The sequence below is a fragment of the Neophocaena asiaeorientalis genome, unplaced genomic scaffold (assembly GCF_003031525.2).
Source record: "Neophocaena asiaeorientalis asiaeorientalis breed wild unplaced genomic scaffold, Neophocaena_asiaeorientalis_V1.1 scaffold22, whole genome shotgun sequence".
In the NCBI taxonomy this organism is placed as follows: Eukaryota; Metazoa; Chordata; class Mammalia; order Artiodactyla; family Phocoenidae; genus Neophocaena; species Neophocaena asiaeorientalis.
Window position 1 is genome coordinate 648183 of NW_020174422.1, and position 22820 is coordinate 671002.

The following is a 22820-nucleotide window of genomic DNA, read 5'->3' on the forward strand; positions in this document are numbered from 1 at the left end:
TCCCCCCAGGACATGTTAACATCCTCTGATGGGGAAAGCTGCTAACAGATTAGTATTTTTCATGGTGTTCAAGGAGCTCTAGCCCTGAAGATGTTTCAAGGATAAAGACTGAAAATAGCTTCCGAAAAGCCTGCAGTAGCACCCCATCTCTTGGAGATTCACAAACTGCATTCAGGTGCAAAAAGGTGTGAAAAGCACAGCAGGAGAGAAAACTTTGTTTCAACTTAAACTACAGAACCGCTCCCCCCACCCCCAGCATATCCGTACTCCCATGCCCTCATAACTAATATTCTGTGGCTTTCACTCTGACATAACATTGGCTAAATAAACCACCTGCTGTAAGACTATCACTGTCTGCCCTGGCACAGTCAACTAGTGTGGTTGTAGAGGCATTACGTATGCCCTTGTATATCTATTTGGTATGTCCCAAATCGGTGTCATTTAAACAGCTCTTGAGGAAGACTTTAAGCCTGTTAAAGAGGCAATAATCCATGGCATGAATAGAAGTATTTTAAATCTATGAGAAAACTCACAGTCCAAGAGTCAAGTTAACTCACACCCACAGAGTGTACTGGACATGCTGCAGACAAGCATTCTCGGGGCCAGACACGGCCTTATAAGGTGGCCTGACATTTTTTCATGGCCCCGGCCACCCTCCAAAAATATCCAGAGCCAGAAGAGTGGGAACTGACTTTCCTGAACGTTTCAAAGATTAACAAGCAGGTTCTCCATTAAACAGGAGCACTAACACCTGCTTTACGACCAGCTCCAAAATCTCTCATTTCAAAGCCAGGCAGCCTGCAGGGTCCCAGCCGGGGAGGTCTCCCGAGGCGGAAGAGAATAGCTGGAGCCTCAAAGCACGCATCCAAGCTGGGTTTTTTTGCTCTAAAAAGTGTTATTTCCTGTACCCCTCCAGAATATGCTTTAAGATCGGGCTGCCATTAATTTATACGGACAAGAGAAATCTGTGACTAATTTGCTATAGTGCGCCTTCCTGCCCCTTCCGCGCCCTTGGACCGAAGCTGTGTTCCAAACGCCTTTGACTCCCAAGGCCCCGGATCGCTTGTGAGGTGCTGCCCCCCAGCGGGACAGCCCAGCTACGACAACACGGAGGCGGAAATCGCCTTTGGGTTTTAACCAAGTCCAGCATCTGGAAATGCATCTGGAAATGCATCTGGATTGCATCCACGAAAGTCAAAGATAGATGTGGAAGCACTGCCGTTGTAATAAGTCCATGTTCTGGAATTAGTGAACAGAAAACACAATTTCCAAACATAAGCAGATTTATGAAATGGGTACTAGGTGCTTATTAAGTACACCGCCTCTCACATTTTATTTTTGCTCATCAAGTGACTTTTAAGGTGAATTGCCTTTTTGTGGGAAAAAGATTATTTTTGGTAATGAGACCTACCCCTATAACAATAAGGGGTATCGGGGTATCTCTCTAAATTTGAAAAAAAAAAAAAAAGATTAGTTTCTCACGTTTAAAATAAAAGTGTTGGTCAAACCGCCCCCCCCGCCACAGCTCTCTCTTCTAACTCTGGTTCCCAGCTGCCGGCAGGGGAATGTTAATAGGTATGGCTATTTTTGCTAATAGCTGTTTAGAACAGTTTCTTCACCACTAAATAACAACGAACCAGTCTATTTGTAATGCTGGGATTAAAAAAAAAAATGAGGAATTGCAAAGCTAGTCTTCATTCTTGTTAAAGGGAACAGAACAACACAGCAGTATTTTCGGAATGATGTGTGTAACAGGTCTCTTAATTATACCAATGGTAATTCCTCAGGCTGGGGCTTATGTTAACATAGTACACATAATTGCCATAAAATATGACAATGACAAATTACAAAGCCCTGGCTGGTTTCCCATTACCACCCTAAGATTGAAAGGTTGTGTTTTCTGTGTAGCCTCTACTATTAACTTTACCTCCGTTCTTCAATTTCAGTTGAAATAATTTTCTTTCTTTTCATAAATGAAAGCCTGTCTCCGAAGCAGATTAAACTCTATGTGAGGAGAGAGGCGGTCCTAACCACTGTGCTGGTAATGTCTGTGAACAGACAGCGTTCAGAAAGAAAATGTTCCTCTTTGGAACAAAGACCACGGTCCGGGACAACGGTGACAACTCTGAGAAAAACCTGGCAGACTCAGGAGGGGGCATGTCCCTGCTGGAGGCACCCTGAGATCACCCAGAGAAATAACTAGAAAGCGACCGGCACAGGGACGCATCAGCACTTTGATTTTGAGGTGAGGAAATCTAGGGTCTAGTACTAGCAGGTCAGAAGTGGCTGAGCTGAGTGCCCTTCTCAGTGTCTTTCTGCCCACTTGTTACTGTGGACGTCAGTGTGTAAAGTAGTGCCCAGGATTGCTCTGTATTTGGAGTTGTTTTTAGGAGGAGGTACTCAACCACTTGACCAAGTACTGGCTTTATTATAAGATGAACACTGCTGGGCAACAGTATTTCCCCTCTCAACTTACATTAGAAAAGTTAGATTAAAACACACACACACATGCTGTAAGAAAAGGGCCCTCAATCTTTTACTGATTAATTTTTTATTTTTCTTGGTCACCTATATGAGGAATCTGTCTTGTCCTTCTGCAGCCAGGTTGGAGACTGGCTTGGTAAGCTTGAAGACTGACTGGTAGGAAGAATGACTTTTTGGAAACCTCTTAATAGAATCTGTTTATTTTTCCTGTAAGTGTAGAACCATTAGTGAATAGCAGAAATAGATTTTAAAACTGTAAAGAAAGAGCTGGATTCCGTTAACAGAACTGAAACTCTTCCGTAATCCTACAACACCATTCTCAGGCCAGTTCAGTGTGAAAAATCACTGGACTCACTGGTCAGTATTTCAAATCCAGGCAGAGCACACACCAGTTTATTTTGAAATGCAACACAGATCAGTATTTTATGAATACAACTTATTACTACATTAACATTATCAGGTAAAAACAGCTTCCAAATGCATGCATAGAAAGTTAAGCATAGTCTTTGAACTCCTTATTTCTAAATATACAAAAAATACATTTAAATTATATAATTTTAGTGAATCAAAGACTTATAAAATTACAGTTTTGGTTTTCCCAACATAGAAAAAATATAAAAATGACTATATATACGGTTGTATAATTTTTTACCCAAATTTCAAAGGAGCAGTATGTACTGATATTGTCTTATAACGTTTTATCTGAAACTCAGAATTGAAAATAATTTGCAGGTTGTACCACATCAATGCCAACCTTTTATTATAAACGAATAACCAGAAACATGACTGGAAGTGAGGGCACAATCTCTTCACATGCCTTAACGCTACATTGTCTAAACCCTTCCTGTCGAAAGCTTGCTCCAGAGGAACGTTTTCATCAGGGAGGATGTGCTTTATTCCATGACTAACTCTCCACGGTGCCTTTGATAACAGTCAGTACGTGTTAAATGAATGAACCCAACCTTAGCAAATAGAACACAGCAAGATGCGGATTAGCAGCTTGTGTCTACAAAGCACTACTGCGTACCTCAAAGAATTTTCTGCCAGAAGGTGGTACCCGAAGTGGGGGATCTGAAACACCCAATCAGGTGGGGGGCTGGGCAGTTGATGCCTTTGACTGTGCCCTGAAATGAAAACGGTAAGTCTGACAAAATACCCACCAAAACACCACCTTCCTCATTCACACTTTATAGGAAGATGTGACATCTGGTGGGGTTAGATGTTCTCAATTCATAAGAGAACACCACCACTTCCAAAGAGAAATGAATTCATGTTAGAGGTAAAGAAACCAGTTACTGAGAGAGGTGACCGAAGGACACGGTGGCATGGCTTACTTATCTTCAACGAGCATTTCAAATGTTGATGGACAAAAATGCACACTGGGGTTGAGACCCTTTTTGAGAAGGGAGTTGTTCGCTGCGTTCTTGTTGCCGAAGTTCAATTTGATGCATAACCACTATTTGTGACAGGCTGTTTTTCATAGTGACAAATTATAATAGAGAGGCCCGAATAAAACCCCCAAGCCAGCAATCCTGGAAAACCTGCATTTCTCATCCCATCTTCTACAACTATTCCAAAAACAAGTGAAAAAATCTTACTCAAATTAATAATAAGGCTAATATAACCCCAATTGATTCTATTTTATAGTAGAAATACATTTTTGGAAAAATAGAAAGAAAAAGCATGAAAAATAATCTTTCCCTCATATTTTGTTTACCAAATACAAGAATAGATTCTAATCTCAACACGCCCAAGTTAAGAGTGCTAACTTTAAGAAGCAGAATTTTAATGTTTAATTCAAAAATAATTTATTACACATCTACCTGCATTAAATTATAGGCTGCATATTGTCTTCTCATTTTCATCTTAATTTTCAAGCTTCTATGAAAATAAGCATTTAAAAATTAGTTTTCCATTACGACACTTCTAATATTAGCAATTATATTTTAATTGATAATCAGTCAGTAAGCTAGACTTTTACAGATCAACCAATTAAAAAAAACAGGGGTGAAGTCTGCACAAAGAACATTCTGTGTTTAAAATCTAATGCACATCTAAACTTGGGCTTTACATTTTTATCCAACCCTTTCTTGAAGAGCCTTAAATGCAGTTTAGCAATTAAAGTATGGCGACATGATGTTAATTAGACAATGTCCATATGTCCAAAGTATTTCTTGGCTGATCCAAAATGTGGGGACAATACTACTTTTAGCTCATGACTGCCCAACTGGAACATTTCACTGCCTCTGGACTTACAACTTGGTGGGAATTACACAGGACGATAATTAGGAAAAGTATCCAAACAGAAGAGATGAATGAAAATGTGAAGGTAAAATAATAAGGGCAGATGAACCCATTCCTGACTGTTCTTCCAGACTCCATTTTTAGAGTAACGCCTTCCATGTGCTTTCGTTAATGGATTCTTTACTCCTGTGCGACTAGACTGGCGTCAGGTCCCTAAGTAAGAATTGCTCTTGGCAAACACCTTGCTTAAGGGTGTTCTGAGAATGGTACTGTGAAAGGTACTTGTCGCTGACTAGTGACTGAGCTTTCCCTTTCTGAGAACTGTCATTTTGTTAAAATGTGATTGAGGCTGCGCCCCAGATAAAGTAGCTTCTCTACAATACACACATACTTATCAAATTCAGGCACACTTCGTAGGGGCAGGCAGTAACGACTCGACTGAAAACAAACAAAAGGGTTCTAGCTGTTTTCTGATTATAGGCACTACTCCAAAGTTTCACAGACATATATACATTGTATAAGTCATTCACTAGGTAGGGGGGAAGGTCCCAGCCATAACTTCAGAGCATTCCAGAGGACAAATGGCTTCCAGCATGCAGTCAAGCACTTTGAGAGGGAATGCTAAACACACTGCAGACTGAAACATAGCTGCTGCAAGCTGGGCACGGAGCGGGCACAACTTCCTTACTCAGACTGTAACGCTCAAGTGTTTAGTGTTACAGATCTTTATTTATCAGACACATGAGGGAAACAGGAGGATAAAAAACGCCAAATCCCTTTCCAGCGCCATCATAAATATTGGGAACTTCTGGCTGAAAGAACATGCTGAAATGGACCAGCAAGGATGTTTTATGTAACGGCTTTTGTTTTGTTTTTTTTATAAAATCCCAGGCCTATGTGACACTGGATTTTGGGTTTTGTTTTGTTTTGGGTTTTTTTTAGTATTTTAAAAAAAGTTCTTACTTATTTTCTATGAAACGTACTGGGAACAGAAAAAGTCTGCAGCATCTTTTGTCATTGGAAAGTTTGTTTCTGGGGGTGTGCAGGAAGCAGGAATTATTCAAATTTCTTGTGTTCTTCAGTATGAGAAAGGACCTTTCTTCTCTGGTGTATCATGTGGAAGTATAACTGGGGAAAAACTGGAAAGAAAAGAAAGAATCCATTAAGGAGATGACTTAAAATCACATGTTCTATGTAAAGCACATGGACTTGAGGTCCTCTCTGACTCTCTGGCCACTTTCTCTTTCAGCAACTAAGGAAGGTAACAAAGTGGGCTTGGAGAGAGAGGAAAAACACAGAGGGACTGACTTTCCCGCTTTAGCCGAGGGGGAAGGGTAGTGTGGACTGGAATGACAGACACTACTGACATTACCATTACCAGTCAAGATGTCACAGAGCCGCCAAATAATACTCTTTACACTCTCTCATATTATCTTCACATTTATTCTCTGATTCCCCAACAACTAGGGGAAGAATTCTAGTGATGGAGTTATTATTCCTGTTCACAGAGGAGGAACTCAAGCCCCAGAGAGGGTGGGCGCGTGCCTGGGGTCTCACAGCAAATCACTGACAGAGTCAGGACCAGGCTCGGGGCTCCTGACTCTTAGTCTCGGCCTCTCTGTTACTGCACTGTCATCAGGGAGGATCTCCTGAAAGTACTTCCAGAGAAAGGCTGTTCTTTGAGTGGGAAGACTGAAGAGGGGGAGGAACGCTGTGACATTTGATCTGAACACCACTAAGCCAGGTTTGGATGAGGAAAAAGTCCATAAGAAAAGCAAGCCCTCAGGCACCAGAGATTCTATTCTGGGTCATTTAATAGATTACTTTAAAAAGGACTGGTTATCAAATGAAAAGGGTGGTCCTGCCTCCCTAGGGAGTCTTTAGAAATGCGGGTGGGGGGAGAGTATTGAAGGGGGTAGATTACTGGCATTCAGCACAAGGGGCCAGGAATGCCAAAATCCACAACGTATGACAGTCCCCCATGACTAAGAACTGTGTCATCCCAAATGCTTATAGTGTCCCTGCTGGGAAATGCCAGTTTAAACTACCTGACCTTCACAAGGTTACTGTAAACTGGGGGTTCAAAAACCATGTGAAAAACTCCAGTGAGATGGTCTTGGATGTACACTATCCCTCCTTCCCTTCCCAACCGCTCCAATCTCTATTTTTTAGACAGTAACCTGTGTTTTGGGGGAGGTAATTTCTACTACTGCCAACTCTCCTCTCACAGTTTCTTCCTTTTTAAATGGATTCCAAGTTGGCCAAATGTCAAATGATCCTCCCAAAGTACTCCAAGACATCAGTGGGTGTGTGCACACAGATCTGACAAACTGCAGAGGAGGCCCCAGTGCCGAACTGGGCTGCCATCCACTCCACTCACTATTTGCAGGCAGGAAGTTATTCACAGAAAAGACCCAGCTTGTGCATAAAATTCAGCAGTGAGAGAACTATTTTGGTATGAAAGCCAGAAAATTTGACAAGCTCCATAATCTAAAAACTGGAAGTAAAGATATAATTAAACCATAAGGAATGCTAATTGTAATCATTTGAAAATGTGTGGCCAGTCACATTTCTACAGACCTACTTTAGTAAAGGGAAACTTTGAGGCAAAGTACACCAAGGACTTTTCCACTGGCTGCATTTGTTATTACGCCACTCATAAGGTGGCTGTAGCCCCACAGGCTCTGAGGGAGGACAACGATCCAGAAGCCATTCGTTAGGCCCTTAGTGGCAGCAAGACGGCCAAGTACACCTTCTTCATTCCCCAGGCAAGGGCCTGCTGGCTACAGAGGGTCAGGGGTTAGAACTGGAGAGCCGACATGGCCCCTTCATTTTTTTACATCTTCCAGAGGTTTCTCAGCGCCCAAGAGAAAGGAATGGGGAGAATGGGGGTACTTGGGTTGGAAATTCTCTACTGCTCTGTGACTCCCTGGTGACCAGAACTTGGGTGACACCGTCTCCTTCTCAATTACCCACAAGTTCACACTGAATCCAACTACAGTGGCTGAAACAATTCCAGATGCATGGCTACTGCTTTTAACTACACCGAAAATCTCAACCTGCCAACGGGCCATTTAGAATTCTACCCTCTGCTCTTACAGCTCAGGACATGGAGGGTGGAGATGGCGGCTGTGCACGTTATGTGTGTCTGGCTTGGTGTGTCGGAGTCGGGGTAGGGAGCTGTGCGTGTCACTGGACCCACCTTCCTGTAAGGAAATGGGCTCTCTTAAGACTTGAAGGCTGAGAGCAACTGGAAATGCTCTGCTTGGGGCAAGTTTCTTCTGTTCCTCTAAAAATCAGAGGTGTGGTTATGGTTACTGACAACGTGGAGAGTGCCCTGCTTCTTGGTGCCCTCACCCTACTCATTGTTTCTCATTTCTCTCAGCCTTTTTTTTTAAGGCTGTAGCTAACTTTCTACAGCCTTTTGAAGGCTATAGCTAACACCCCTATAGCTAACTTTCACCAGTTTGCACAAGGATGGGGGGAGGTGATGTCTACTGAGTCCTGTGGATACTGTACATCCTCACACTGCATCTGCAGCAGAGGAGGAAAAGAGCATCTTGCAAGGGACTCCAAAGCACCTCGATATGAGAAAACTCCCATGGCTGCGGCTCATGGGCCACACACAATATGGGCTATGTGTGCACCAATGCAACAGCAGGTCAGGACCATAACGAAGAGGTGCTGCTTTATGTAAGATCTGTGTATCATTAACTCCCCATTAAAGAGGGTTAAAAGGAACGTAAGTTGTAGAAAGGAAACCAAATTTGGTAAAGAAAGCTGCATTATCAAGAGCAACCTCTCCTAACTCTGCATTTTCTTCTCATAAACACCAAGTTTTGGAAAGCTGGAAATGTGCAGCTGGCTGGAATGAACTGTACAAACTGGTCTCAGTATTAACAACCTAAACAACTGAAAACATTCAGGGCCATTGGCTCAGGCCAGAAGCACAGTGAGTGCCAGCAGACACAAATACGGTCTGCACGACCATCCTGAGCTGGGGTGGGGAGTTAGGGATTTGGAGGGAACCTTTTAATCCCTGTCCTTGTTCTACAAGAGTTAAGCTGCCTTAGAAATGAAAGAATACAGCTTTGAACCAAGCCAAGTTCTCTTATCAAAAAGAGGCTGAGAATGGAAGAAGGGGGAAGGATTGAGGTAAAAGCAGACGTCTGTTGAGAGGAAAGCGCTGCCCTACTCCCTGTAAGACAGCTGGCTCTAAGGTCTGTGTTTTCTCTCTTTTCTCTTTTCAGGCCAAGAAGGACAATTCCAGAGAACTGGGCTTGTTCTCCTTCAGGAACCCTATCATCCTACCCTCCTGTGCTTGACCAGGCTCCTTCGCTACGCTGAGAGGTCAGCAGGCAGAAGCAAAAGGCCGGGCAGCACTGCTTGCCCACCAGAGCACAAAGACGACTCCGAGGTGCAGACAGACACGGGCTGCCCTGGAGAACTGCTCCTAGAACAGAGCCCCTCCTCCTCTTCCACAGACAGAAAACGTTGCAGCAACTCTGAGGTAGGGGCCCCAGATTTCTGACGATGACGCAGCACCTTGTTATTGGTTTGATTTCATGATATTCTCCTTGCCCCTCTCCCAGTTACCCAATACAGCATCTATCGCCATTCAAAGACTTATGCTGAATTTAAATAAATCCTGTGGTGCTCGTTGGGATATGTGTTAGCCTGGGTGTGACAAAACTGCAATTAGGAACTGTTGCTCTAGACACTGGAAATGAAACTCTAGGGGAACAAAATGAGAAAGCTGAAAAGCTCTAAGTTAATTTTCATTACTTAAATTTTTACACTCTTCCATATTTATCTTTTGTTTGAAAATCAACTACCTTTTACATTGGAAGAGAGATGGCCTTTAGCCACCATGGTTCTAGCACCAGAGAGGAGGACTTGAGCATTAATAAAGAGTAGAAAATGAATCATGTAGCAGAACTGCATCCAAGAACTTCTCCAAGATAAATGTTCACATGAAATCGGGGTGGGCTTTTTCTCTCACAACGCGTGAAATGCAATTTTCCACAGGGGGACACAAACCTGTCACCTACAATTGTTAGGAGGATTCATTCAGTTAATGCTGCGGGCTGAAGAAAAAGCCAACCCTCTAGTCTGAATTTAACCTGAGGTTTAGGGGAGAACACAGCATCTCTCTCACAGACTAAAATAAGATTCAGAGTCACAATGCCTATGGAAGTAGGTAAATGAGAAGAAACATTAACTTTACGTGTCCTTGGGTAAAACAAGATCCTTTTGGATATGTGGAAATCAATCATAGGATTGCAACTGAACATCAGAATTTGAGAAAGGGAGTAAACAACTCTTCCTCAGCAAACGTGACTCATTTCAGAGAAGCCTCAAACATGGCTTTTTCTCTCTGTTCATGTGCTGATAGGCATGTTTGATTATCCATATATTTAAACCTTCAGAATTATTAAAATAATTGGAAACCATCCTGAAGATAACACTATGTCCTATTCAGATGGCTTTGTTTATTTCCAAACAAGAAAATAATCTATTTTTATTTTGTTTCTAGTTAACTATCAATTCCTTAAAAGTGAAGTAACTGTCTACTTTGATACAGTAAAAATCTCTTTACAGTGTTTTTCAAATACCACAGCAAGCAGTTCTCAAGAGACAGAAAACCTCAAGGTAAGGTCTTTAATGGCTTTTTTTTTTTTTTTTTTTTTTTTTTTTTTTTTTGCTTTCCACTCAGTATTCTCCTGCAATAGACAGTTAACCTATCCTGGAATTCACTGTTTAAAACACATACTGAGAAGGACTGCATTTTGGCAGCTGTATTGAGAAGGGTTCATCTTTATTCAATTACTCCCAGAGAAAATTCCCTCTGACAGTCGGCATTCGACAAAAACCAAAGCGTTCCCAATAAATTAGATTTACGGTGTAAAAACAACCAAAGGCATTTCACTCTAGTTATTCTTGAGCCAATTTCTGAAACATAAATAAATATATGCATAAACATCTACTTACTTGGAATGTAGGAGATCATTATCAGAATTAGGAACGCGTAATAGTCAAAAGAGAAATTGTATTTGTTAGGTAAACTGATGGAGTACAGGCCAGACTGTCTGACAAAGGGCAAAGCAGCATATATTGTGAGCAATTCTCCTGACACTCCCATTGGGTACAGCACAATGAAAAGCGTGTACCTAAAACAAAACAAAATATTCATTACTGAGGTTCGAAGCCAGCTTTAGTAGAAAGATGCATCCCCACCAATACTGATTACTTGGTAGAAAGCTATCGTTTATACATTTCCCTGTTTACCCACTGCTTAAGTTCAGGTTTTACAAGCCAGTTTTTGAAAAGGGCCAAAGCAAGTATGCTTCTGAATGTTCTAAAAGAAATGTGTTTGGTCAGCCTCAAAATTTGGCCTAAATAAACAACTCTTCAAAACAACTCCCTAAAATAATTGAGATGATGCCAAATATTGACGAAGTAGGGGCACTGAGTCATGGTTTATACTGAAGGGTCCTGCCTCGTGGGGTGGGGGTGAGTTTGGGGGGGAAGGTGTTGGAGCATGGTATCCAGGAATCCCTACAATGTACACCAAAGTCTGGTCTGTGGACTGAAAAACCCAGCACATCCAACGTGTGTATACTGCTACAACTTTTCAAATGTCTGTACGTGCTACTGTGAAAAATAAAATATATCCTAATTTTAAAAGACATTAAAAATTTTTATGATAAGCCTTTAGTCATTACATAATTTTCTAGTCAAAAAAACTACAATTACTATCACATGGGTGACTCCACACAATTTTTTTCACTTTAAAAAAAGGAGTTCCTCAGGTTTCAAAAACAATTCAGAGAGGTTCATCCTATGGAACTAACTGGAAGCCATTCTGAGGTGTAAGTATTGCTAAAGAAGTCATCAGCTCAGATTCTAAAAAGCCTTTGGCTGTTTGCGGCTGACAATAAATACTGGGCTCTCAATGTCCAGGTACAGGAATCGTGCTGAGAAATCTGTGACAAAAGAAAGACATGTTCTCCATTGCTACCTTCAGCCACGCTGAGGAGGATGGTGGAAAAGGAAGACTCTTCCAAGGGCCACAGAAGACAATGGACAAAAGAATCTTTCTCTAATTGTAAAATCAGGGTTTGGTCAATGAACTTTCCCTATAACCAGGATAGACAGCTTTCACAAGTCTGCCCAGCTTGGTTAGAAACTGTTATATTTTTCCCATTTTCCTAATACAAATGTTTTTTGAAAAAAAAGAAAAGAAAAAGGAGAAGTTCACATGCTTGAAATGTTGGAGACATTTGGTTTGTGTCTCTGTTTAATCACTAGACTCATAAATTGTCTAGGAACCGTCGTTGCGGAGCACAGGCTCCGGACGCGCAGGCTCAGCGGCCATGGCTCACGGGCCCAGCCGCTCTGTGGCATGTGGGATCTTCCCGGACCGGGGCACGAACCCGTGTCCCCTGCATCGGCAGGTGGACTCTCAGCCACTGCGCCACCAGGGAAGCCCCCCAAGGACAATTTTGATCCTTTGGCTTTGTCACTCCTTCCTGTAGTCATTTCTAACTCAGAAAACTGCTCACAACTGTGTCACACATTAGTTCAGATAATTAGATGAACTATCAGCCTTTTACACAATTCATAACAAATATTACAGCTAAAAATAATCAGAGCAAAGTAAACTGACAATATGCTAAAACTGCCATGTAACATTTGTTATTAATTAAAAAGTAATTTAAGAGTTATCTTGTTGGCAAAATTGAGACAAGAATTGGACTTGGTCCAAAATCCATCAAAATGGCAGAAGCTCATCAGTAAAATTTTCTATGGACAAAAAATGGATGGTATCTCAAATCTCTTTTGAATAATTTAACTGAAAATAATTGATCCCAAGGAAATAAGTAGAGATAAAAAATTTTAAAGTGTTTCTATTAATCAAAGTTATGTACAGTCACTTATTCTGATGAAATCTACAGACCAGATTTCTACCTAACCCGTCTCACACAATTTCATAGTTATTTACTTATTTATTTATTGGCCACGCCGCACAGGTTGCAGGATCCTAGTTCCCCGACCAGGGATCAAACCCAGGCCCACAGCAGTGAAAGTACCAAGTCCTAACCACTGAACCACCAGGGAATTCTCACAATTTTATTTTTAGAAATAAAAAATAGTATTTAGGCAATAAAGGAAAAATACAGTGATAGATCACTTCAAAAGTTAGTCTTCATTCCCTGTACTTCTTTACCTGGCCCATTTGATGAGGTACGGCAGATGGTTTAATAGACTGAATGTATAAAAGGAGTAACGGATAATTTCTGTGATTGTCCAGGCAATAACAAACAGGAGGACACTGTCTTCACTCTGTACCTGTAGGAAAAGGAAGACAAAAGCAAAAGCAAACACATAAAACATCTTAACAAAGAAGCACTCACCATGTGGGGAGCCGAGTCCCTCACCCCCCTTACAGAGCTGGTGGGTTGAAGAAGTCGACACAGCCCCTGGTCTTTATTCTCAATGGCCATAGCACAGCACAGAAAGAGCTTACCACATAAAGGAACACATGCATGCCTATGACAACAATTGTGTAGAGCCAAGTGAGAAGGAATGCGGGCTTACTGATGAGTAAGAGAGACAGGGAGGGGAAATTATATGAGCTGTAGCCCACAGGGAGAAACAAACACGATGAGTGAGTTTCTGCATGTTCGTTTGCTGACCTGATGTGGAGAATGTGAACTGGCGTTAGTGGGAGCCAAGAATGGTTAGGTAAGATGGCAGAAGGGTGAATTGGTGGAAACCTTGGGTTCCATTAACAAGAATTTTAATTTGATTTACATGACAACTTGGAATCCAAGGAAGTTTCAAAGAAGGGCAATATAATGATTAAAACACAACTGAAGCTAATTCCCTGGGCAGGATGAATTCACATGAGGGAGGCTGGAGACCAGCTACGAGGCAGGGCCCATTTATTCTCTCCCACTGGTGACTTCTGCCCTCCCCCCCCACCATGAGGCCTGGTTTAACTCAAGGATTACAGAAGCTTCCATGCTGATCACAGGAGGTGGCTAAAGCCAGAAGAGCTTTGGAATACTTAGCCTCCTCTGAAGTTGTTTTCATGCTGAAAAAAATATATACTTTTTTTTTAATTTAAAAAAAATTAATTAATTAATCAATTAATTTATTTTGGCACGCTGGGTCTTCGCTGTGGCTTCTCTAGTTGTGGTGCACGGGCTGTAGAGTGCATGGGCTCAGTAGTTGCGGCATGTGGGCTCTCTAGTTGCGGCATGTGGCATCTTAGTTCCCCGACCAGGGATCGAGCCCGGGCCCCCTGCATTGGGAGTGTGGAGTCTTAACCACGGGACCACCAGGGAAGTCCCCAAAACGATATACTTTAAACAGAGCTCCTTATGTATGTTTTTTAGGGGATGTATTCACTAGATGCCTTATACTGCAAATCTTGCATGAAAATTTATTACCGTGGTATTAACTTTCAGCTCCCCCTCTTCCCACCCCAGCTAGGTTATGATGATCCTTGGCACTTGGAAACCGATAATAAGAAACAACCGTGCACACCAATTCACTTATATTTTCTTACATCCGAAAAGAGCAGTTAGAGAGTTGAATGTGAATAAGAAATTCCACCGAGGAAATCAAACAAGTTTCAGTTACAAGATGGATCGTCTCTGTCTTACTCCTAACATCTAGTACAACAAAGGTATGGCATTCTAACCTTAACTTTTGCTTCTCTGCATTTGCAATGTTAATTTAGCACTTACATTCTTCCTCAGAAAGTGTACATGGAGCGATCCACCTACACAATGAAATAAGTAGTCATTTACATACCTATTAACTAAATTGCTCTCACAAAGAATTTCATAAATCCATAGTTACTACCCTCTAAAAATAATAAGAATTTTATACTGCCAAGAGCAAGGGTACTTTTTGTTTTCCTGGCACTCTTATATTAGCCAAAGTAAAGCAAAAGCTAAACCTCTCTAAAGCGTACATGTTTCATTTTTCAGTCTGTCCCCAAATCTTTGCTTAAAACCCATCTATACTAAAATATAATTTCAGAGCACACTTTGCTTTTTGATAGACTTTGTAATCCTCCTCATCTTAAGGAGATATGTTTTTACAGCTATGGGCTGAAGCCTTCCTTAAAGACCTTTGGGTTAAACAAGAAGTTCTTCTAATATTTTGCATTGTAATCGTCTTGAAAGCAGGGAGCGTGTTTTATTCATTTTTGATTCCCAAAAGCACTTTGTGATTTTCATAAGTAGGAGCTCAACAGATATTGGTAAAGCAAAACAATTCAATCATAATCAGTGGCCTGCTTTTTGATACCTGATATTAGTTTCTACGTTGTCTTAGAGGCCTTCAAATAAGAGAAAAGCAAACAAAGAAGCCCCCCAGCCTCCCACTCTGATCCAGCCTGCAGGTTATTTGATTCACTGTCCCACCGCCCCATTAGACTATAAACAAAAGAACTGTAACAAACTCAGACTCGGGATGAACGTGAAAACAGTCTGTTCCCAGAATCCAGCTGTGAAGACCATGTCACAATTTTAAAAAGACTAAGGATGGGGAAAATGATCATTCTGTACAAATGATATCTTCAGATCAATAGGAAGTACAACGTGTTATTAGGGAGGGGCTCACATAAAGTCAGATATCAAGCTTATCTAATTTGCAGATAACTATCCAATAACACAAAATAGGGGTAGAATGGAATGAGTTAAAACCAGTAAGATCAATGAGCAGGTTTGGGCTAGGTTGACCAAAAATGTCTTGAAGCCATGTTTCAAAGCTGCATGTTCACAATCATGGCACACACGGGGGAATAGGCCGGGGGCAACCTGGCTGGCCAGGACACCTTCCTTTGCCTGGTGCAGTGAGCTGCGTGTTGGACCCTCCACACCATAGACAGCAGGTTTCAGCCCCCTGCTCTACAAAGGGAGAGGAGGCGTGGGGAGTGGGTGGCTTGTGTAATTTAGCCAAGGGAGTTTACAAAGAAATTCAAGCTGGAGAAACAAATGTGTGCAAGAGAAAAACCTTTACAAACAAATAGCATCATCTGTTTGCTTTAAAAGGCTCAGGGAGCATCAGTATATGAAAAGCTGTCATTTTTATTACATTCAAAGAAAAACAAATGGTGCCACATAAGAAAATCGCTATCGTAGAAACCCTCTTCTTAGCATTCTGGAAACTACTGCTTACCACTCTGGTTATTTCAAAGAAATCCCCTGATCGTGCTTTCTCTGGTAGGTGTTCTTTCCTCTTCTTGATATACCCTTTTCATTTGTGAAGAGAAGAGATTCTGGTAAAATCTCGGAGGTGAGAACTAGAGTCTGTTCTTGGCAGAACTGTGAACAGTATGTTTATCTCAGTCTCCTCTGGTTGCCATAATAAAATACCATAGTCTAGGTAGCTCAAACAGCAGAAATGTATTTTCTCGCAGTTTTAGAAGTCCGAGCTCAGGGTGCCAGCATGTTTGCTTCCTTGTGAGGAACGTGAGAGAGAGAGAGGGAAGTTCTCTCTAAAAATATGTAAAAGGTATCATGTGCAAGGATATTAGTGCCTTAGAGGCATGAATCTCATCGCGAAGATCCCACCCTCACGACCTCATCTAAACCTAACCACCTACCAAACGCCCCCGCTCCAAATACTTAGGGTTTCCACGTATGAATTTTGGGGGACACAATTCAGTCCAAAGCGTCGTTTCAGACCAGGTGTTGGCAAACTTTTCCTGAAAAGGGCTAAACAGCAAATATTTTAGGCTCTGTGCCATGTGCGGCCTTAGTCAGGTATTCTTTTTTGTTGTTCTTTCACACCCTTTTAAAAATGTAAAAACCATCACAAATTGCAGGCTACATGTAGCCCACAAGTCAACCCTGTTTTAGATTCATTTGACACCAACTTTCCCTGTCTGTTAACCTCTACAAATATCATTCTTCAGCCTTCCTTTGGCAGACTCTGTGTGTGTGTGTGTGTGTGTGTGTGTGTGTGTGTGTGTGTGTGTGTGTGTTGTGTTTTGCTGGGGGGTGGGGGAGACAATGTATCTATAACCAAAGGACGCTATGGAAAAAGGAAGTAGTCTTAAAAGAATACATATAGGCAAGTTTTTCATGTTATGTCATCTTAAAATCTTAGTAATCTCCTTATGTTTGTGATAAAATATATATAACTTAAAATTTACCATTTTAATCATTTTTAAGTGTATATTTCAGTGGCATTAAGTACATTCACCATGCTGTGCAACTATCACCACCATCCATTTCCAAACTTTTTCATCATCCCAAACAGACTCTGTACCCATTAAATAATATCTCTCCATTTCTCCCTCCCTCTAGCCCTTGGTAACCACTACTCTACTTTTAGTCTTTAAGGACTTGCTCATTTCACAACACTGTAAATCAACTATACTTCAATTAAAAAAAAAAAAAAGAACTTGCTCATTCTAGGTATCTCAATTAAATGGAATCATGCAATGTGTCCTTCTCTGTGTGGCTTCTTTTATTTAGCATAATGTTTTCAAGGTTTAGCCGTGTTGTAGCATGTATCAGAATTTCCCTCCTGTTAAAGATTGAATATTATATTGTACGTAAATACCACGTTTTGTTTACTGATTCAACTATTGATGAACATTTGCATTGCTTCCACCTTCTGGCTATTGGAATAACGCTGCTGTGAACATGGATGTACAAATATCTATTTGAGTACCTGTTTTCAATTCTTTTGGGTATACCTAGGAGTGGAATTGTTAGATCATATGGTAATCCAATGTTTAGCTTTTTGAGGAACTACCAAACTGTTTTCCACATTGGCTGCACCATTTTACATTCCTACCAACTGTGCAAAAAGGTTCCAATTTCTTCACATCTTCACCAACACTTGTTATTTTCCTTTTTTCTTCCTGACAGTAGCATCCTAATGAGTATGAAGTGGCATCTCGTCGTGGTTTTGATATGCATTTCCCTAAAGACTAGAGATGTTGAGCATTTTTTCATGTGCTTGTTGGTCATATGTGTATCTTCTTTAGACTGATGGGTCTAAAGAGATCTGACAACTCACTGTATATATGGCAACAACCATGTTTCTCCTTTCCCTGTGTATCCTAGTGCTTAGCACAATATCTGGAGCATAGAAGATACTTAGTAAATATGTGCCATCCAGAAAGGGAAAAAAAAGGACACTTAGTTTAGACAGTTAGTGAAATCTGAATGAGGCCTGCGGATGGGACCATAGTATTGTATCAGTTTTGGCTTCCAGATTGGAGGGTTGTTATGCAGGTGATGAAGGAGAGTGTATGAAACATGTACTTGGGTGACAGGACGTCATGTACAGCTTGCTCTCAAGGTTCAGAAAAAAACGAATGATAACTGGTAGATAAATATAGAGGAACAGGTGACAGGAACAGGAACAAATGTAGTAAAATGTCAGTAGTCGGGGAATCTGAATGAAGGAAACATGAGAGTTCTCTGTACTGCTCTAGTTCAAATTTTCTGTAAATTTGAAATTACTTCTAAAGAAATTATTTTAAAATATCACCTGAGAACTAAGCAACCACTTTGGGGACATAATTAGAAGCAAACAATATCATCTGGTTTCTATAAATTGCTTTTGATATGAAGCCTCTAAATCTGCTGGAAGAGGCGGGCTACATAACCATAAAAGAAGATATAAGAACATTTATAACAAAAACTACCAATAAGAGCACACTTGAGAAGGAACAACAGGTTTAATGCTGATCCTAAATCTGTATTGACATTACTATTGTCTTACACTGTAAGTACCCCAAGGGCAGGTCCAAAAACTTGCTTTGAAAAGGGGTTAGCTTACTTAAAAAGCAAAATCAGACTTTCAATAAATGCTTTAGATTAGGATAATAATGATGATTAAGATAATGATAACTCCCATTTAGCAGGGCTAATTATTCCTTAAGTATGGTAAAAGTAATTATGTCTATATTTTCACCAGCTAACTGTGAAACCATTTTAATAAGTATAAAAGAATTCATTCCTATGTGAAGTCAATTATATCTCTTTTAAAAGTCAAGTATATCTCTGCTTCAGGACATAGAATTCAACACGGTTGTGCAGAAATTTGTCACTAAAATTTTGGGAAAAGATTAGGTTACATTATAGCTAATATGTACCTAACTTTTATTGAGCATTTACTAAGTGCCAGGCACTGTTCTAAATGTTTTATATGTATTAACATATTGCACCCCCAAGACCACCCCATCAGGAGGAACAACAGGGCCTGGGAGACTAGAACAGCTCCTCAGGAGCTAAAACAGCTGGGCAGCGGAAGCGTGACATGGTGCCAGCACCCTGTCTTTCCCGCCTTGTCAGTTATCCCACTCTACCGTACTGCTCAGTTCTGCTCCTGAGCAAGCCCTGTAAGGGCAGCACCTGTGATTTCTCCTTCCCATGCTTCCTAGTGCTTAGCACAATACTGGAGCAGAGAAGGTACTGAATGAGTATTCTGACCCATCTGCAGCCTGGCCTGCATGTTCTCTGCTTCTCTGCCTTGGTTGGAACAGCCTTGGGTGAGGAGGGCAGCTCCCCAGGGAGGGTGAGGCCACAGGGCTGCTGCCTGGATGGTGACGCCAGCAGAAGGTTTGGGCTGGGGCACTGGACAATTCTGACGACAATCCTGGTCCTTTCCATAACTTTCTGAAGCTTTTTTGAATAAAAATGAAACTCAATTATCTGCTTAAAAGGAATGTCATCCTTGACAAGAAGTTGAAATGTAATAAATATTGACATGTGGTGGTTTAAAAAAAAAAAAGATGTCTGGATTAGCGTCTTTTCCCATGGCAGTTTCATGTGTAAAGTGTCCTTCATGATTTAGTGTTTATTAAAAATCCATGATAGGGTACATGGTAAACAAACCAGAAAATAATATTCCTTTTCTATGGAAAATACAAGTTATATATTAATATTCTTCCCCTTTAAAGGAGAAAAAAATGTGCATCTACACAGATTTTTCTTAACCTACAATGACAAAGGGAACTGGTTAAAAAATTATTTCAATTACAACACAATAACTAAGGACTAATTTTTGACATGGATGATGGCCTAGTTAAACGTTTTGGCCTACGAAAACAAGTCTTGGTCATGAAATTAACTTTTCTGAACATGCAATGAGAAAAATGTATAAGCATGCGGTGAACAAGCAACGCATGACCAATTCTATATTTATGACAGACACGCAGGTCTGAATGCTAATATGTTCCCATTAGTCCAACTTTAATGCTATTATCTGCTCAGCCCATTTCCTGGGAAACATGAAGGAAGAGTGGCAGGTTCCTACCACTAGCCTCTTCTCCAATCACTGCAACTCTTGAATTAAACAGACCTCCAGGCTTCCAGGCTGCATATCCTTCTCTCTCCCAGCCTCAGCTTCCTCATATGGAAACTGAGGCAATATTTGCCTTTGCATGGTTGACGTGAGGTCAGAAAAACCTATCAAATGCTTAGTAAAATGCTAGCCATTTAATATACAGCAGTTATTACTATTATTCCATGAAAGAAAAATTCAATTCAACAAATCTGTATTAAGTTTCTACTATCTATGCTAGCCTCTGCTGGGACCCAGTACAGGTTGGTGGCTGCCTCTTAGGCTTAATTAATTACCAAGATGATATTTTGTTTGTTGTTGTTTTGCTTCCTGTTGGTAAGTGTTAAAGGCATTAGCCTGTACCAACTCTGGGATGTCTAAGGATCTCACCAGCTGCTAGCCTTTCCCAATGATCTTCCTGAGTTCTGTTTCATTTTCTCACCTCCAAAGAGCACATTATTAACTGAAAAGTTTTCATGCAACTATTTCCTTCAACCAAACTCAAACACGAGGACTGCATCAGAATGGGGTCATAATTAGTCCCACCTTGATCATATATACCCAATACAGTCTGAGTATTCTACGAAGCAACAGTCCTTAAACTACAGCAAGACAGCCCGAGAACAGTATTCCCAGCAGTAGGTTACTGTGGCCGCATAGGGAGAGCTGGGGCATACTCACCCCACTGTCCGTCCGCCCCAGACCTCTAAATGTATCATCCTAGCGTGCCTACCCAACACTCTAGAGGGGACAGGATTGATCATTGTCAGAAATGTAACTGACATGGTCAAAAGAACAGGAAATTGGCAATATACACTGTCAAATGTCAAGGTTCTTTTGTTCTATGATGGTTTAAGAATTGCAAAAATGTCAGCAAGACAGAATATAAAAACAAAGGCCCCAATGAAAACAAACAAACAAAGAAAAAAAACCCCAAAGGCTATGAATACCATCTCCTGGAGCATAAATATTAAAACAATGTCCCATGATCCTGGTCCACAGATATTTTGAGTTTGTACAGTGCTTTAAAAAATAGTTGAGCCAGTTTTTTAAGTTAGAGATTTTACATTAAAAAAAAAAAATCTGTATTTCTGCTTTTTCTTAAAAGAGCGACTGCATAACACTCGATAGATTTGCCAATCACTAGCTGAGGGGAGTACGGCCTTTCTTCTGAGATGATGTACACCCTCTAGTCATCATATTCTCCTTGAACTTTCCTTTAACACCCACCTGTGGGACAGACATCTAGTGCCAACTGATAAGCTCTGCTACAGATGGCAAAGTGCTACACAAATGTAACATGACTATTTGAAAAACTCTGAAGTTTTAAAAACTATTAAGTAGTATATAAAAACTTGGTTAATTTGATTAGTTTTTACACTTGAAGCTCTCAACATACACTTCTTTGAAGCAGTAACCTCAATAAAAGATTCCCTAAACTTGACCTAAAAAGACAGCACCAATGCAGAAGGCAAAAAAGATGCATGATTATCGACTTTTTGGTTATCCTGGTAATTTTTTTTGCCAGAGAAAAATATAGTAAAGGGGAGAAGATGCAATAGAAACGATTATGGCGGCAATTTAGAGAAAAGACAAGTTAAAAGCCTTTAATGCATCAAGCCTAATAATTAGCCTCCTCCCTCCCTTCCAAATGCAAGCACACCCTCAGCATGCTTCCACACACAACCACACATGTGTATCAAGTCACGTCTTACAAGTTCCCAAAGCGCACCAGGGTCACTTCAGACTGGAAAAGGGTCCTCTCTCTGGAAAATGCAGACGACTTAGTAATATGCTTTATTTTATCCATGATGCATCACAGCTTTTAAATGAGAGCTTCTTGACTATATAGGGCTTCTTGATATGGGTAGGTAAAAAAGGTTATTGAACCCTCTTCCCAGAAGCAATAGAAATACACTTCATATATATTTCACAGGAGCAGGGGGATAGGGATGATTTTTTCAGGTTCCCCTGTCATCTGCAAGATTCCCACTGAGACCAGTTACCTGCTGCATTCACTGTGCAGGTCAACTGTCAGGAGACTGAACGTACTGGTATTCTTGTCAAGTTATATATTTTTAATTAAGTTACCTGATTCTCCATATTTATGCTGAAAATACACTTATACTGAAAAAAGCTACAGCATATAAAGGACCGATTTGGCAAAGGAGCAGATAATTTAAGAGACAGTTCCTCCTCCTACATATTAAAAAAGTTTTCCAATGAATATTTATCAATGCTTTAAAAATGCCACTCATTGTACCGTGGAGCACAGCTGTTTAAAAGCAGTTTATAGCTAATAATTTTTAACTTTCCTTGACTTTGCTGACATATGTTAGCAATGCTCACGATGTATGCCACCAGCTCACTTTTACAGTGTGAAATGAGAATCTCTGAGCTCACTGGGATAATAATGTTGACTATATTTCTATGGTATCTTTGAACTCAAATGGGAGAGAAAAGGCCTGTGAAATGGTTTTCAACAAAGGCAAATGTGGGACATGTTATCATGGTGAACCCACTGCAAAGGCCGAACTGCAGGTCTCTCAAAGGTAGGATCTATATGGCCTCCTGCCTCACCAGTTAATCAACTGCTACCTCTGCAAAAGATAAGAATACCATCCACACTGTTTCCCACACCTGCAATCAGGATTTTTATGACAATTTAATCTAGAGTACCAAACAAAAAGTCCCCAGATTTAAAGAACACAGCATACCAAGTATACCACATAAATTTCCTTTGGCTACTTTTTTTTTTTTTTTTT

At 40.7% G+C, this 22820-nt stretch overlaps 1 protein-coding gene across 2 annotated transcripts in view; it reads right to left on the reverse strand.

Moving 5' to 3' along the window:
- Window positions 1-2842: 2842 nt before the first annotated feature.
- Window positions 2843-22820, reverse strand: part of HACD2 (3-hydroxyacyl-CoA dehydratase 2) — an 89987-nt gene continuing 70009 nt past the window's right edge. For both annotated transcript variants that reach the window (XM_024756509.1, XM_024756507.1), the window contains exons 5-7: window positions 12959-13080; window positions 10720-10898; window positions 2843-5867 (exon numbers count right to left, since the gene is read on the reverse strand). In XM_024756509.1, the coding sequence (XP_024612277.1) occupies window positions 5785-5867; window positions 10720-10898; window positions 12959-13080 (384 nt within the window). In that variant the 3' untranslated portion in view covers window positions 2843-5784. The remainder of the gene's footprint in view (window positions 5868-10719; window positions 10899-12958; window positions 13081-22820) is intronic.